The sequence below is a fragment of the Phycomyces blakesleeanus genome (genome assembly GCF_001638985.1).
Source record: "Phycomyces blakesleeanus NRRL 1555(-) unplaced genomic scaffold PHYBLscaffold_12, whole genome shotgun sequence".
Taxonomy (NCBI): Eukaryota; Fungi; Mucoromycota; class Mucoromycetes; order Mucorales; family Phycomycetaceae; genus Phycomyces; species Phycomyces blakesleeanus.
The window spans coordinates 927,255-943,889 of NW_017265145.1; the positions used below are offsets into that span (position 1 = coordinate 927,255).

The 16,635-nt window shown below is 37.8% G+C and overlaps 5 protein-coding genes across 5 annotated transcripts; 3 read left to right on the top strand and 2 right to left on the bottom strand.

Moving 5' to 3' along the window:
- Nucleotides 1–78: 78 nt before the first annotated feature.
- On the top strand, nt 79–1,559 carry PHYBLDRAFT_146262 (hypothetical protein; the record flags this gene model as incomplete). Its single annotated transcript, XM_018431612.1, has 7 exons — nt 79–233; nt 312–409; nt 475–541; nt 611–710; nt 833–949; nt 1,082–1,468; nt 1,536–1,559. The coding sequence occupies 7 exons, from the start codon at nt 79–81 to the stop codon at nt 1,557–1,559; spliced, it is 948 nt and encodes a 315-aa protein (XP_018290985.1).
- A 250-nt stretch (nt 1,560–1,809) lies between these two features.
- On the top strand, nt 1,810–7,070 carry PHYBLDRAFT_134077 (hypothetical protein; the record flags this gene model as incomplete). Its single annotated transcript, XM_018429616.1, has 18 exons — nt 1,810–2,053; nt 2,134–2,241; nt 2,322–2,406; nt 2,461–2,573; nt 2,643–2,735; nt 2,814–3,047; nt 3,132–3,269; nt 3,333–3,487; nt 3,569–3,603; nt 3,673–3,989; nt 4,061–4,894; nt 4,961–5,143; nt 5,199–5,294; nt 5,375–5,400; nt 5,459–5,606; nt 5,715–6,338; nt 6,420–6,466; nt 6,515–7,070. The coding sequence occupies 18 exons, from the start codon at nt 1,810–1,812 to the stop codon at nt 6,989–6,991; spliced, it is 3,957 nt and encodes a 1,318-aa protein (XP_018290986.1). The 3' UTR covers nt 6,992–7,070.
- Nucleotides 7,071–7,234: 164 nt separating this feature from the next.
- On the bottom strand, nt 7,235–8,651 carry PHYBLDRAFT_38811 (hypothetical protein). The gene is made up of 4 exons (XM_018440113.1): nt 8,615–8,651; nt 8,404–8,545; nt 8,281–8,316; nt 7,235–8,230 (listed from the first exon to the last, which is right to left on the bottom strand). Exon 4 carries the CDS (start codon nt 8,195–8,197, stop codon nt 7,268–7,270), a length of 930 nt encoding a protein of 309 aa, XP_018290987.1. The 5' UTR covers nt 8,198–8,230; nt 8,281–8,316; nt 8,404–8,545; nt 8,615–8,651; the 3' UTR covers nt 7,235–7,267.
- A 262-nt stretch (nt 8,652–8,913) lies between these two features.
- Nucleotides 8,914–10,577, top strand: PHYBLDRAFT_181692 (hypothetical protein; the record flags this gene model as incomplete). The annotated part of the gene is made up of 6 exons (XM_018438507.1): nt 8,914–9,073; nt 9,198–9,397; nt 9,518–9,873; nt 9,930–10,045; nt 10,136–10,344; nt 10,446–10,577. Exons 1-6 carry the CDS (start codon nt 8,956–8,958, stop codon nt 10,575–10,577), a joined length of 1,131 nt encoding a protein of 376 aa, XP_018290988.1. The 5' UTR covers nt 8,914–8,955.
- A 708-nt stretch (nt 10,578–11,285) lies between these two features.
- PHYBLDRAFT_181693 (hypothetical protein) lies at nt 11,286–15,295 on the bottom strand (the record flags this gene model as incomplete). The annotated part of the gene is made up of 9 exons (XM_018438508.1): nt 11,286–12,195; nt 12,379–12,632; nt 13,690–13,756; nt 13,834–14,099; nt 14,190–14,258; nt 14,339–14,498; nt 14,640–14,798; nt 14,896–15,023; nt 15,157–15,295. The coding sequence occupies 9 exons, from the start codon at nt 15,293–15,295 to the stop codon at nt 11,707–11,709; spliced, it is 1,731 nt and encodes a 576-aa protein (XP_018290989.1). The 3' UTR covers nt 11,286–11,706.
- Nucleotides 15,296–16,635: the final 1,340 nt, after the last annotated feature.

Sequence of the window (16,635 nt, forward strand, 5' to 3'; positions counted from 1 at the left end):
CAAAAAAAAATCCAAGTCTTATTTTTCCACATTAATAGTAGGATGGTGGAGTCTAATGAAGTCAATGGTCAAATAAAGATGACTCCAGAAATTGTTTCTTGCTATAAAACTGCAAAGACTTTTCGACTGGGAGATAGACCGGTGTCCGCATTGTCTTTTAGTGATAATGGAGAATTGTGTGTAACTTCAAGTGAAGATGACAGTATCCATGTGATTGATTGTCTGGAGGGAAAGTACGTTCTCCTCTGTATAGGTGTATAAAAAGATAAATACTAGGGATGTGCTCTTATAACTCACATTCACTTTATCAGACAGAAATCAACGCTTTTTAGTAAAAAATATGGTGTAAATCTCGCTCGATTTACTCATCACACCAATGCGATTGTTCACGCGTCAACAAAAGAAGATGGTAAGCTTTTCTATTCAGGCACCGAGAATTCTCAGAACGATACAGCCGAGACTTATTATTCACAGATACTCTTCGATATTTATCACTGTACGACAACCAGTATCTCCGTTATTTTCAAGGCCACACTAAAAGGTAACTAATCTAGAAAAAATAATCAAGATTGTAGATCAACTTTGGAATTATGCTGATGGCATACTGTAGAGTTGTGTCTCTAGGGATGTCTCCTTTGAATGACAATTTCTTGTCTGCATCTCTCGATGGAAGTATTCGTTTGTGGGATCTTCGTGCTGCAGGATGCGAGGTAAGAAAAAAAAAAGACTCCCTCCGAGAATTAGGCACCAATATATTGCATTGATGGGATATTTAATAAAAGAGATTATAACGGATGATATGCGTGTGTTTATATATTGTGGGTATAAAAAGGGTGCTATGGACGTGAATGGTTATCCAACTGTTGCATTTGACCCATCAGGGCGAGTATTTGCAGCAGGGCACAGTTCAGATAAAATCAGTATGTATGATTTGAGAGCCTGGAGAGCGGTAAGTTTTGGTCACTTTTTTTAAAAAAAAAATGATAAAAGAGATTGTTTAAGCTGTGAGAGTGCAATCGCAAGTTTTGTACCTCTTTCTAATGGGGGTTTTTTTTTTAAAAAAAAAAAAACGAACAAAAAGGGTCCATTCTTGACAAACCAAATAGACCAAGGCGTGGCTGGGTGGAAGGGTATTAGTTTCTCTAATGACGGAAAGAACCTGTTGTTGTCAACCACTGGTAACTCTCATTATATCCTCGATGCGTACGACTGCACGATAAAACATCAGTTGGTGGGCCACACTGGATCTACCCTTGGAATGTGTACAGAGGCTGCGTTCTGGTCTCCAGATGGTCGATTTGTGTATGCTGGAACTAGTCAGGGTATGCTCAATGTGTGGGATACCCAACAGGAAGCATTTGAGCTTTCTCCTTTCAAGACTTTCAATACACCCCATCAGCAAGAAGGCACTCGTGTTGCAGGCCATAACCCAACCACAGCCATGATGGTGACAGGAGGCGATGTTGTGGTAAGATTTTGTGTATAATAGGAAGATATCCAAGTGCAACATTGATATTAACTTCGATCAATTGTAGGCATTGTGGCTACCTGAAGTATAAATATTGCTTTACTTTCTTACCTTTTATGATTTCATTTATATTATATATATATATATAAAGCTAAACTTGTACATATGATTTTGCTCTATACGTGTATATCTTGATCTTTGAGGGTTTATCAATTGTGTGGGAGTCGGGTGAAGTTTCAACCTAAGCATGCGGGTCATTAATCAACCGAGGGGATTTGTTTAATAAAAAGGGGTGGGCTAGTAACTTTTTTTTTGCAATACATTCCTGCAAGATTCCAACAATGTCAAAAATTCATCAGAATGAAAAGTTGACGATCTGTATCGATCGAGGGGGTACTTTTACAGACTGCATTGGGTTTGTTGGCAGGCCAGGTGAAGCTGGTTACCGCGAGTTTGTGGTAAAGCTTCTCTCAGAAGACCCAAATAACTATAAAGACGCACCTACGGAAGGTATTCGCCGTATTGTTCAACTCGCTACAGGACAAACGATTTCACGTAGCCAGCCAGTTCCCACCCAATCCATTGGTATAAATAAGAATAAACTATTATTTTTTTTAAAAAAAAGGGCAAATTTATCTTAATTCCAAGTTGGTTTGATTGAATAGAGAGTGTACGCATGGGTACAACCGTGGCTACTAATGCACTCTTGGAGCGTAAAGGAGAGAGATGTGCACTTTTGATTACCAAAGGATTCAAAGATCTTTTGATTATTGGTAATATTATTGTTGAATACGAGGATACGCGTGGATGCCATGTACCAATTTTTTCTTGGGGGATTTATGCTTTTTATTAGGCAATCAAGCAAGACCAAAGATCTTTGATCTTTCTATTACTAAGCCCGACGTTCTCCAGCAAGATGTGGTAGAGATTGAAGAGCGGTATGGGAATTTTAACTATAAGTAGAAAATATCATAACTCAACCTTATCTGTAGCGTTGTATTGTTAAACTCTGCTGCATCCCAAGAAACTGTAAAAGATCCGCACACATTATCCGATGTAGTAAAGGGTATTTCTGGTGAATGGCTCAAAGTCTTACAGAAGCCAGGTAAAGTACACACACCCACACTCATTTTTTTTTCGGTTAATCAGAAAACTTATAAAAAGTAACGCATAGATATCAATCTGGTAAAGGCACAGCTCAAAAATCTGTATGATGATGGATACAAAAGCATTGCTGTCTGTTTAATGCATGCCTACACTTTCCCAGGTAATATAATCACATACTCGATAAGAGAAATGGTACACATTTGGTTCATTTGTACTTACAAATAAAGATGATATCTAGAGCACGAGAAGAAAATAGGAGAAATTGCAAAGTCTATTGGATTTACCCACATATCTCTATCAAGCGATATTATGCCAATGGTTAAGATAGTTCCTAGAGGAACTTCTGCAGTAGCAGATGCTTATTTGACACCATGTATTCAAGGCTACATTAAAGGCTTTGTGAGTGGGTTCGATGATGGATTTGAAAAGGGTACCACAAAGCTACAGTTTATGCAGAGCGACGGTGGTTTAGGTATATATATGAGATATCTCTACATAAATCTGCACGTACAAGAAAACATTGATTTATTACTGATTTTTATATATAATATTCCAGTACCTGTTAATAATTTCTCTGGGTTCAGAGCAATTTTATCTGGTCCTGCTGGAGGTGTTGTAGGATATGCTCAGACAACTTTCGATAGTAAAGATAAAACTCCAGTAATCGGCTTTGATATGGGAGGAACTAGTACAGGTATCTATTGGATTAATAGCTCAATAGAAATATCTGACAGCTGACTATATTTTATATATATAGATGTCTCTCGATATGACGGCCATTATGAGCATGTTTTTGAAACAACCACAGCAGGCGTCACTATCCAAGCTCCTCAGCTAGACATCAACACAGTCGCTGCTGGTGGCGGATCAATGCTTTTTTTCAAGAATGGCATGTTCACTGTTGGCCCAGAGGTTCGTACATTTAATATTTAACATAAAGGTATGGTAGGTATTTATTCTATTTTATCACATCGGCGTTTATATGCTCTTTAGAGTGCTGGAGCACATCCTGGACCCGCTTGTTATCGGTAAGAACAAAAGCTAAACTAAAAAAAAATCAGACTATTTACATATCTATAATATGATTTTATATATAGCAAAGGAGGACCACTGGCGGTATCGGACGCTAATTTGTTATTGGGCCGCCTTTTACCTGACTACTTTCCAAAGATTTTTGGACCCAACGAAGATCTTGGACTTGATATCAATATAGTTCGAGAGAAGTTTGCTGAGCTTGCTAAAGAAATCAACAAAACAACCGGAGAAATCAAATCATTGGACGAAGTTGTTTATGGATTCATCAAAGTTGCCAACGAGACAATGTGTCGACCCATTCGTGCACTAACAGAAGCAAAAGGTCATGACACCAGTAAACATATATTGGCAGTGTTTGGAGGTGCTGGTGGACAGCATGGTAAGACAAAGTGAAGCTAGAGCACACAACTAAAGACTTCTAGTACTTAACCTATTCCGTATCATCTTTAGCCTGTGGAATTGCTCGTAACCTTGGCATTAGTCAGATTGTGCTTTATCGCCATAGCTCAATTTTATCTGCCTTTGGACTTGCCCTGGCTGATGTGGTGCATGAAGTTCAAGAACCGTCCGCCGAAGGATTCGACTCTTCTTCTTTGCCTAGAATCAAAACACGAGTTGAGACCCTTGTTAAGCAATGCACAGATAAACTTCTGCAGCAAGGATTTGATGCTTCAGAAATATCTACAGAAGTATATCTGAACTTGCGTTACGATGGTACTGATTGTGCGCTTATGACACTTAAACCTCTTTCTCCTACTGATTGGGACTTTGAGGGCGAATTTGTCAAGCTCTATAAGCAAGAGTTTGGATTCTCTTTACCTGAGCGTATTATCTGTGTTGATGATATTCGTATTCGCGGAATCGGTAAATCGTTCCCGTCCAAAGAGTTGACCCCAAGAGAAGAGATTGAGCGTCGAAAGTCTAGTCAGAACAGCGACGTCAAGGCACTTGAGGAAAGCATAACATCGGTTTATTTCGAATCTGGCCGGGATGAAAACGTGCCTGTATACTTGCTCCACAAGCTTCCTGCTGGCTCACTTGTTCATGGTCCAGCAGTCATTATCGATGCCACAGCCACAGTGGTCATCGAGCCTGCCTGCAAGGCACTTATAACCTCCCAGCATATTACGATTACCGTAGGAGAGGGAGAGAAGAAAAAGGTTACGACTGAGATGGAACCTATCCAACTTTCTATCTTTTCCCATCGTTTTATGAGTATTGCTGAGCAGATGGGACGTACACTGCAAAAGACTGCAATCAGTACAAACATCAAAGAGAGACTAGGTAAGCAATACATATAAATACAACAAATATTTGTGTGGTTGATATAGACTTGTTTAATTTCACTAGATTTCTCTTGCGCTTTGTTTGGTGCTGATGGTGGTCTGGTAGCCAATGCACCTCATATTCCAGTTCATCTCGGAGCTCTTAGTCATGCAGTTATCTATCAAATGAACTATTACAAGGAGGATCTACAAGAAGGTGATGTGATCATGACTAACCATCCTGCTGCTGGTGGGTCTCATTTGCCAGGTAAGACTTGAATAGTAGCTTGATTATAAGATATCAAGCGCTCAAAATATCTTAGACATCACTATCATTACACCCGTATTCGATCGAGGAAAGATCGTATTCTTTGTTGCTTCAAGGGGACATCATGCAGATATTGGCGGAATCTCACCTGGTAATATTTTGTTTTATTAAATAATAATAATAATAATAATAATAATAATTGCGTATTCTGATCCAAAACGTTTGAAATAGGATCCATGCCACCTCATTCTAAAGAGGTACAATAGATCACAATATTTCTGTGCTTAATCTCTAACACACTCAATTTATTTATAGCTTTATCAGGAAGGAGCTGCTATAAAATCATTCAAAATTGTATCAAATGGTAAATTCGATACCAAGGGAGTTGAGCATCGATTGTGCGATATTCCAGCCTCTTATCCAGGATGTTCTGGTACACGTTGTCTCCGTGACAATATATCGGGTAAAGTGTGAAAAGACACATGCTTCCTTTTTTCATTATTATTATTATTTATTTATCTATCAGCCTATTTTTAACCCAACCATGTTTGTGTGCGTATTATTCAAATAGATCTCAAGGCCCAGATTGCTGCCAATCAAAAGGGTATCATTCTTGTCAAGGCTTTGATTGAAGAGTACTCACTTGAGGTGGTCCAGGCTTACATGCTTCACATTCGTCGAAATGCTGAGCAGGCAGTACGCCACCTCCTCAAACAAGTTGCAAAGGACCATCAAGGTCATGACCTGGTTGCAGTTGAACACATGGATGATGGGACCCCCATTTGTCTACGCGTCACAATTGATGCCGACGATGGGAAGGCTATCTTTGATTTTGAGGGCACCGGACCAGAGGTGTATGGTAATACTAATGCCCCCGAGAGTGTTTGTCACAGTGCGATTATCTATTGCATTCGATGCTTGGTTGGACAAGATATCCCATTGAATTCCGGATGTCTGGAGCCAATTGACATCCGAATCCCAAAGTTATCTATCCTTAGTCCTTCAGAGACAAGTGCTGTAGTTGGAGGAAATGTGTTGACAAGTCAGAGAACGGTTGACGTGGTATTGAAAGCATTTGAAGCCTGTGCTGCTAGCCAAGGATGTTGCAACAACTTAACATTCGGTAAAGGAGGCAAGAACGCAGAAACTGGAAAGACTACCTCTGGCTGGGGCTACTATGAAACGATTGCTGGTGGTAAGAGCATACTAATCTTCTAAAGTAATAGATAAGAAAATAGTGATTATATTGACATCATTGCCTATAATTGTCCATTAGGTAGCGGTGCTGGGCCAGGATGGGAAGGAAAGAGTGGTGTACATACTGTAAGTCATACAGAATAATTAGATATCTTATTAACGCACTTTGAGTAGCATATGACAAACACTCGAATTACTGACCCCGAGATTCTCGAACGGCGCTATCCTGTTATCTTGCGCGAATTCTCTATTCGCAAGGGTTCTGGCGGAAAGGGACTTTATAATGGAGGAGATGGTGTGATTCGTGATATTGAGTTTATCGAACCAGATATTCAAGTATCTATCTTGTCCGAGCGCAGAGTCTTCCACCCTTACGGACTTTTGGGAGGCGAAGATGGAAAGACAGGGCTGAACCTTTGGATCCAGTCTTCAGATGGAAAGGAACATCCTGTCAATCTGTCAGGCAAAAACTCGGCTTTGTTTGGTAAAGGAGACCGGATTATTATTCAGTCACCTGGCGGAGGAGGTTATGGAAACCAACATCATAGCAGCCCAGGAATAGTTCAAAAAGCAGCCAAGACATTGAGTAATTTTGTAATCAAGGCAGGTGGAAGTCTAGGAGCTTACAAGGATACATCAGAAAGTGCTTAAAAGAGGAAAACTATGAAAATTCGTGATTATGGAATTTACGATTTTTAAAGAATAAAGAAAACGTATAAATATTGCTATCAAGTACGAAAGGATATATAAAAAAAACAAGGATTATCTTTAAAATACACATCAACAGACACATACATACATATATATATATATATATGTGTGTGTGTGTGTATGAACGTGTAAACCTAAAGGAATTATATAAGAGAGATGGAGAGAGAATTGTGGGAAGGTATTGAATGTGTAATGTTATATATCTATTTGTTTTATTTAATCCAGAGGAATCCAATCTCTTGGGTTCTTTAGAACTTCTTCTAAATCTGCTTCGGTTGAGTTGACTTTAGGCGTGTACATATATTCCCAACGGGCAGTAAGAGGAAGAGTCATCAAGATGGCCTCAATCCGTGCGCCAGGAGTCTGTAATCCAAACTTGGTACCTCTGTCACAGACGAGGTTAAATTCAACATAGCGACCACGACGGATCTGCTGCCATTCCTTCATCTCCTCGGTAAACTTCATGTTCATACGCTTCTTGACAATTGGTATATATGACTGGGAGAATCGGTTGCCCATTTCTTTGATAAATGAGAACAATTCTTCGGTAGGTTTATCATCGAGATCATCAAAAAAGATACCGCCAATACCGCGCGACTCGCCTCGATGCTTAATATAAAAGTATTTGTCGCACCACTGCTTAAAGGTCGAATAATACTTTTTGTCATATTTCTCACAACCATCCTTGATCACTTGATGGAAGTGAATAGCGTCTTCCTCGAAAAGATAACTGGGTGTCAAATCAGATCCACCACCAAACCAGGCAAGTCTAGGGGATCCGTCTGGGTTTTCAATCTCGAAATAACGGTAGTTCATATGCACGGTTGGTGCATTTGGATTGTGAGGATGCATGACAAGCGAAATTCCTGCAGCAAAGAAAGGAACTGGTCCATCGGCACTAATATCTTTGCCTCTGTCGTGGCGCATCTGTTCAACAGCAGCCTTTGGAAGCTGACCGTACACGATAGAAATACCAACACCAGCCTTTTCAAACACATTGCCGTCTTGCAAAACACATGTGATACCTTCGCCGCCTTCCTTACGTTGCCATGTTGTACGGCTGAATTGTTTCCCGTCAATGCTCTCAATATCAGCTACAATACGACTCTGAAGCCCCTTGACAAAGGATTCCATGCGAAGGCGCATAGGATCTTGATCTGTAATGGGACCTTCGGCTCTCTGCTAAAGCTGATAAGTAAAACTGTAGATACAAAAAATAATCGCCTTACGCGTTGGTTGTCTTCATGGGCAGCATCACAGAAGACCTGGTTTAGATAAGGGAACAGGTCAGCCGAAGATGTATAAATATAAGCACTTCTTTCTTTTCTCATAAAACTATTTTGCCTATTTACCTCTTTTGCGTTTAAAGCAGTAAAAGCTAAAATGGCAGCAGTAGCTCCCGCAACAGCATAACCAGTCTGGTACTTCTTCCACGACTGTGTAGTGCCAGCACGAGTGGCGGTAGAGTAAAGACGGGGAATCTGGCTAGAGAACCTGTATGATATATTAACTACCGACAGTTTTTCTATTATCTTACAACTTAAGCTGCTCTGATAGGCTTACCCTCTGTTAGTCTTTGTGAGAAGACGTGTTGCACTTTTTACTTTATTGTTTTATTTAAAAAAAAAAGAAAAGAAAAAAGGAGATGGAAATAAGCGTGACAATCTTGTTGATTTTTATTTATTGACATTGCATCTAAACAAGTCTTACACATGGTGAATTGGTGTCAAGGGCTAAACCACTCGAGGAAAGCTACTCCACAACACAAGAGTGGGCCAGGGGGACGGTGCTGTGACAGCGCATACCAGTTGAGGCAATGAATCGTCACAAATCCTTGGTCTCTTTCCTTTTGTCCATCTATTCTCATTTGAAGATTGAGCTTCAAAGATCAATCGATTGATAGCATGGATTACTTTAAACGTACTTCCGAATCACCCATGGACTTTGAGTATGATAGCCCACAAAGCTTCCCTAATGGTCTTTTTAACAGAGCCATAAATAGTCTTCAAAAAGAAAATAGACGTAAGAGAGAGAAAGTTAAAGAGATAGAGAGGGAGAGTGTGTATGGTCTCTCTCTTTTTTTTCTCTTTATTATAAATTTGTAATTACTTTTATTGATTCTAAAAAATATACTTTTTGATTGAAGCAAAAGAAAAGATATTCAATGTAGAGCCTACAAAAACTGGGTTTAGTTTCCATTTGGCACCATCGTTTCTGGACGTGAGTGAAGAAACACGACGGGGTCTTGAAACGAAAGCAGTATATCAATCGCTCAGTAATCTCGGACTAAATGACGATAATTCAAAACAAATCCTCACTAATGCTATACCAGATGCGGAAGTAAAAGTAAGTACTTTTTCTTTCTAAAAGAGAAAAAGAAATGAATAGAATTAAGAGAAGAAGGAAAGAGCATCTTGACGAAATATATAGACACAATGATTTTCTAAATCATTTTGTTTCGTAAAGGTGAAGGATTCCTGTGCGGACATTATGAATACGAATTTACCTGAAGACGACAAAACAAAAAACGACCAGCCTACCTCAAAAGAAAAACCTTTATTATCTACAAGATCTACCCAGCCAACATTATCAGAAACTCAATTACCGTCACATTACATACAGCCATCTGTTTCATTATCCTCATCTTCAATGCCATCACTCACTTCCTCATATTCCTATTCAAATTCAAACCCAGAATACATTAATTCACCTTCAGCATCACAACAGCTGGTAGAATACGATCAACCACACAAACCAACCTTTGTTCACATACAGAATGATCCGACTGCAGAAAGACACAGCTATGTTTTTCTTTTGATAGGGTGAGTGTATAAAAATAATGAAAAAGACGACTTTTATAATAACAATTATGGTTTAGATTGCTTCGATTTGGGTGTCATTTGGCTCTATTTGCTATGGGGGCTTATGTAGCTATTAATTTTACATTAGCCCTCAGAAGGGATGTTGGGATAAAAATGAAGACATATGAGATTGGTAAAGAGGAATAGAATAGAATAGAATTTTATTTAATTTTATTTTTGGATTGCATGAGATGTAATATGTATTTATTTGAATAATCAATAGATCAGTTGGAAGATTATTTATATATCCAGCAGGAATACGATAACAATCGGTGTGATCCACTAACACGACTGCCGGGGGTTGCAGAAAAATGCAGAGATTGGCAGAGACAACTTAATCGAACGATCAAGCCGGGCGAGACCAAGGTTTTGGCGGAAACATTAGCAGAAATTCTGAACAGCTTTTTTAATACACTATCTCTCAAGGCAATGGTAAGAATATCTATATATATAAGTAGAAAAGAAAGAAAGCTATGTGATTTGGCTGTATGACCAGAACGTGCTGTTCACAGAAATTAATGACATTTCAATAGTTCTTCTTTCTTGCTACCCTCCTCATCTCTCTTTCTACCAAAAAGCTACAGTCACGCCATCTCAATAACCAAGAGCTGCTGTCCCACAGATCCCAGGAAGCTCCCAGGGCGAATAGATTGATGGACAAGTAGTGAGGCGTTATTATTATGATTATTGGTGGCCAAGTGTACTTATCTTGGTCCGGATCTACAGCTTACAAATAAATCGAATTAAAGAAGAAAAAGATAGAGAGAGAGAGATACACACACACACAAATGCACACTAAATACACTACAGATACATACACAGGCTTTATTATTATTATTATTATTAGTTGATCGCTTTGGGTTATATTAGTTTTTATTTTTGTTTTTGTTTTTTATTTCTTATATGTTCTCTTGTCGTTTTGTGTGAAACAAAGCTTGTGCTTGGACAGGGTTCTGCTCGGTAACCTGCCAAACCAAAACCATCAAATCTTGGCTTAAAAAGGTCTATCTTTATCATGAGCAAAAACTACTCGTTGCTTTCATTCCTTGATTTCCATGCCCCACATTTTGCTGTCCACTAAGAATGCTCGAAGAACTGAACCTCCAGGCGTCATGATAACCATTCCGTCGGGTGTTCATACAACCTTAAAAAAATATTTCTCGGCTCTTTCAAGGGGCCTTTTCCTTTCTTCCCCCCCCCCCCTCTTTATCAAAAGCCAATCGATGAAGCGGGATAGCCTCACCCAAAATAAATACGATTTGAATTGATTTGAATTGATTTGATGCGCATGTAAAAGAAAAAGAAAAAGTTTCAAAATACAACAACAAATGCAAAATAAAATAAAATAAAGATTACGCCTTTTACACATATATATTGGTTGATTGCTTTATTGATTTATTGAATAAGATGCTATGCGATGATAAATATATATTATTGGTATTATTGGTATTATTGGTATTATTTACAAAAAAATATCTTCTGGTTTTTTTTTGGGCTTTTTTTTTATATGAGAAAAAAAGGGGGGGTAGGTAAGGAAAGATAGATAGATAGATAGATAGATAGATAGAAGAAATGAAAAAGGGAAGAAAAAGAAAAGAATACCAGAGTCTTTTGTGTTTTCGTAAGTCTTGGTTAACAAGATAATGCAAAAAAGATGAAAATGATTTTTTTTGGTGTTGGTGTTGATCGATAGCTGTGGTTGCACACACGTACATACAATCATATTCACAGAAAAGAGAAAGGTATTATAAATATATATAAAAATCGATGATAAATTGAAGCCGATCATTTGGTTCAAGAGATTGGTTGTTTGATTTCCTCCAACAGGCGATAAGGACTATTGGGATTGACTGTGATGTTTTCGACTGCCAAGAGTACCTGGGTAGATGAGTCTTCGGTCGAGTGATGTCTGTGGGGCATTATATAGATCATGACTTCAACAAAGAGCGGGAACTGTTGAAAGAAGTCTTCCATATCTTGGGTGATCAATGGCTGGCCATCTTCCAACTGGTGATAAGTGTAGATGTGCCCTGTTCGTATTTTGAGTAGCACTCGCGAGAGACCCTTGAGTCCACGGACAGATGAACGCGATTTTATCTTATTAAGAACGTCTTCAGCCACCAATTCAACAGAGTCCTCAATGATAGGAAGATAGTCTTGTCGATCAGTGTCCAAAAATTCTTTGGGGGTTGGGTGGTGATATATTTTGTTTTCAAGCCATTCTCTGAACATCCGTGAAATGTGAAGCGCTGCCTTTGTACTAGTTGTGCCAAGCGATGGAAGCTGTAAAAATAAATAGATAAATAAATATCTAAAATATAGATAGATAGATAGATAGATAGATAGATAGATAGATAGATAGATAAAGATAATTGTCTACTATTACTATTATTATTATTATTTTGCTAATTAATTTATTAATTTATTAATTTATTAATTTATTAATTTTTTCTCTTATAAACCTACAGAGATAAACCGGTTGCCTCCGTCCATAAAATAGGTATTTTGGTAGCGAGATATCCGGCTGTCATCTATATCTTCCATTTCTTCTTGGAATGTGTATGAACAGGGCGTGGAAATGTGATCCATGAATAGTGCATCGGTATCATCGTCTGCCATCATACTCATGGTTCGTCCTGTGGCAGATGTATCATCGTCGTCAGAATAAATAGGATCGTAGGGTGAATAGTTTGGGCTGTTATGAGCAGCCTTTGTTATATCTATTATTATTATCTTATGTTAATTATCTACAATACAAATGTACTTTTATAATTCAATATATAAAAATAAATAATTTACCAAACTGTGGTGTATCTAGCAACATTGATTTATTGATTTATATAATTAGATCTGTAGTCTGAAGATCTAAATGGTAATTGTGATAATATAGATTCACGTAGATAAAGTAACAAGTAAAGTCAAGGACAAGAGTTCAAAAATATATAAAAAAAAAGAAGTGTTCTAATGGTATTTATACAAAATAAATATTTGGGTTTTGTGGGGCTATACACACGATGATTGGCTAAGCTTATCTCCCGATCACCCTGTGAAATGCAGCCCTTGTTTGATGGTCCTATTTTCCCTTGATTCAATTTTTTTTCTTTTTTGCTTATCCAAGTACTGATAAGCCATGTGCTTCCCTTCTAATGCTACTTCCCTACACACAACATATACACTTCCCCCATCACACAGCACTATCCATAAATGGCACGGCCATGTGAGGTTATCGATTGTGTAAGGCGGCATAAGGGAAAGAATCCAAAGATGAGGGTACCTCTCCATTTTAGGAAATCCTGCGAGGTGTGGAGATGCCCTTTTGCTGTCATTTCACACGTCTCCTCTTCACATTATACCAGCCAGTCCTCTTTAAGCTAACCGCACGGTTATCCTCAATGACCTCTGCTTTAGCTGTCATTCCCACGATAGGTGCTCTTTTATTTTACTTTATTTTATTTCTTTGACTCTCTGCCTTTTAGCTGATAACAAATCTGTGCCTATTGTAACAATTTCCTTTTTTCTTTTTCTTCTTTTATTATCACAATCTACATAATCATTACTTTCACCACCAACACCACCAACACCACCAAAAATAAATAAATCACAATTGTGTACATTCTTTAATGCCCCGCCTTTTCACCAGATTTGCCTCCCAACGTAAAGAGCAAGACACAACTGATGACTAAAAGAGACCCAAATCCCTTGTGTACGGTAAAACCTATCATTCATTTGATCAATCGATTAAATCATTTGTTCTCAGCTTTGATCAATAAAACCTACATTGGGCCGAATCTGTGGAGCAATACCAAGCATGGCTAATAACATACACCAGAACTGCTCTCAACCCCTGAAGAATCCCGGTGGCAACCTAAGCGATACGATCTCTAATTTAGCCAATAATCCATTGATTTTTTTTTTACTTACACTTCCCGTCCTATCGATAAGCTCATAATAATTCCATGCGTGTGTCCCATTGGCAATTACCACGAGCACATACATTCCAAATACTTGCCAAATTGGCACAGTAGGATCAATGTGGATAAGCTTATCGAATCTCGGAATGGTGTAGATTGCCACCCACACAAGAGATAGAACACTGGTATACATCCCAGTATAACAGCATACTCTGGCAGCCAGTGGGGGTGGAACATGTTTGGACAAGATATGATCAGAGTACACGTATACGCATGCTAAGATAAATGAACAAACAACAAAGATGGTGGGTGACAGGTATACATCATTTTCTAGACTCCAATTGATTATTAGCTAGCAACTCTTACAATAGAAAAATGTGCCTCCCAATGTCATCAAGGTACCAAACATCAATATGGTTGTATTTGCAGTAGAGGCTAAATGTATATATATATATGTGCGTAAACAATTGAATTCAGTATAACGGCTTTCATTACATTCTATTGTTCGTTTTTACCTTGCTTCTTGTTATCACTAGATCCTAGTGAGCAAATAGCCAATCCAGCACTTACACCCAGAATAGCCAACCACTGTAAACGACCAAGACTACGACCCATAAAAAAATAAGCCAGAATCGCACACCAGATCACAACACTGCTATAGATCACTTGGTACATCTAAGAAAGACACACAAGTTAATCAGTCAGTCAGTCATTCATTCATTCATTCATTCATTCATTTAGTTATTAATCTAACCAGCCAGCCAAACTATAATTCACTCTCTTTTTCTTTCTTTCTTTCTTTATTTTCTTTCATACCCCACTGCCGATCACTGCAAACCCAAGTGTTACGCAAAAGTTAGCCACTACATCTAACACAGCCAATTTCATTATTGATCGATGAGGCACAGGTCCTTCTACATGTCCGAGTTTCTCTCTTTCTTCAGGATGCATCGGGTTCATTTGAATATCCTCTGCCTAATAATAATGGCATAAAAAAATTATTTCAAATTTTTCTTTTCTTTTTTTTCTTTTCTTTTCTTTTAAATATTTATTTGTTTGAATTCTTTCGTACCTCATTTACAGCATCATCAGGAACACTCGAGTAACCTTTAGAACGGTTGCGTACCATAAAGGGAATCAACAGTCCAACCATTACCATTCCAAGGTATTGCGCTAACTGGACCAAGTAACTATCTCCAGCTTTATATGCCAAGTACAATGCAACATGATGAGAATGTCATTTTTTTTATAATTTTTTTTTTATTTTTATTAAGAAAAAGAAGAAAGTAAACCAAGAATTTATAGGAATCAACTTGACAAGCAACATACTTACTTGCTGCTCCTTTGTAGAATAGCCATTGAATGCCGAGAGTAGTAAATAGACCTGTGAGGAGGAATAGTAGCTGATGAAATATGATGTAGAGCCGGTCATGGCCAAACATTTTGATGAATCTCAATGGCATAATGGACATTGTAGCGAGATGAAGGCTTCGTGTTTGTCCAACACCGGTCCAAATCAGGAACAGCACAAATCATATGACCAACAAGGGCGTCACAGCCTAAAATGAATTCCAAAAGATAATGAATTTTTGCTATGTTTTCAAATCACCTTTATAATCTGTGTGCGTGTGTGTGTTTGTGTGGTTTACGACTGGAAATGAATTTGTAAACTTCCAAATATAGATATCATTGTAACACAAGATCTCTGTCTCAGGTTACGAAGTAAGAAGTTAATTGGCCAATTATTATAAGAAAAAAAAGGGCGTTTTTTGCTTTGCCTGTGTATTGCTTTTGACCTTCTTTTAATACACTATTCCATGAAAGTAATATGTCAAGATGTCGTATTTTGTATATTTTGTATTATAAATTGCTAAATTTTACAACCATTTTCAGGAAATAGTGTATATAATAAGACGTTGTGATTAAGCTTTTGTTACGTCCCCACCCCCCACCTCTATATTTATCTATCTATCTATCTATTTATCTATTTATCTATTTATCTCTCGCCCCCCCCCCCCCCCACACACACACCCAAAAAAAAAAGAAAGTCGTTTTGCTTTTTGTTGAATAAATATATTTAAATCCCGTCATATCTGATGTCTCAATGATTTGAAATAAAGAGCTTGATGAGCAGGTCCAAAGTAAAAGCAAAAGTATTCGTATATTGTCCTTGGTGAAGAATGTGGAGTCCAATATACAGACAATCTATTTATACGTGCGGGTTAGATCAATACATAGAAATTCACCTGGGAAATTTTTCTTAGTATCACAAAATAAAGATTACAAAAGTTGCTTTTATCAAGTTATTAGAGGCTTTACGTCATACACCAAGCTGTAAATAAGTAGTTAAAGCTAAAATAATATATATATATATATAAAATCAGAGCCTGTTCAAGATATTCTTTAGTGCAAAGTCTTGTGCTTTGATATCAAAGTAAACCTTTGTTAACTGTAGCAAATTGGGCCATAAATTAGGAAACATATAATCAATTATATTAAAAGAGCAACTTACATGATGACTAGCGCTAGAAGACGTCCCTATAAGGCACTTTAAAGGTTCAACGACACCAAAATTCTGTATTTTACAGTTATCTGGGCGATAGATAATACTTTGGCATTGATAAACAAGAAGAAGAAAAGGAAGAAGGCTGCAGTTTTATCTTGTTTCTAAACCTTGTAAAAAAAAAGAAGGAAAATGAAATATCAAGTTCACTAATAAGCTGCGTTCTTTTTGAGGAGAGAAAGTTATATTTGACATGCACAAACAGAGAAGCTTTGGTCGTTCTTTGAAAGAAAAGCTAACAGAATGCAC

What these genes read in the sequence shown, in the direction of transcription:
- PHYBLDRAFT_38811 (XM_018440113.1), bottom strand. Translation starts at nt 8,197, where the DNA reads ATGCGCCTTCGCATGGAATCCTTTGTCAAGGGGCTTCAGAGTCGTATT.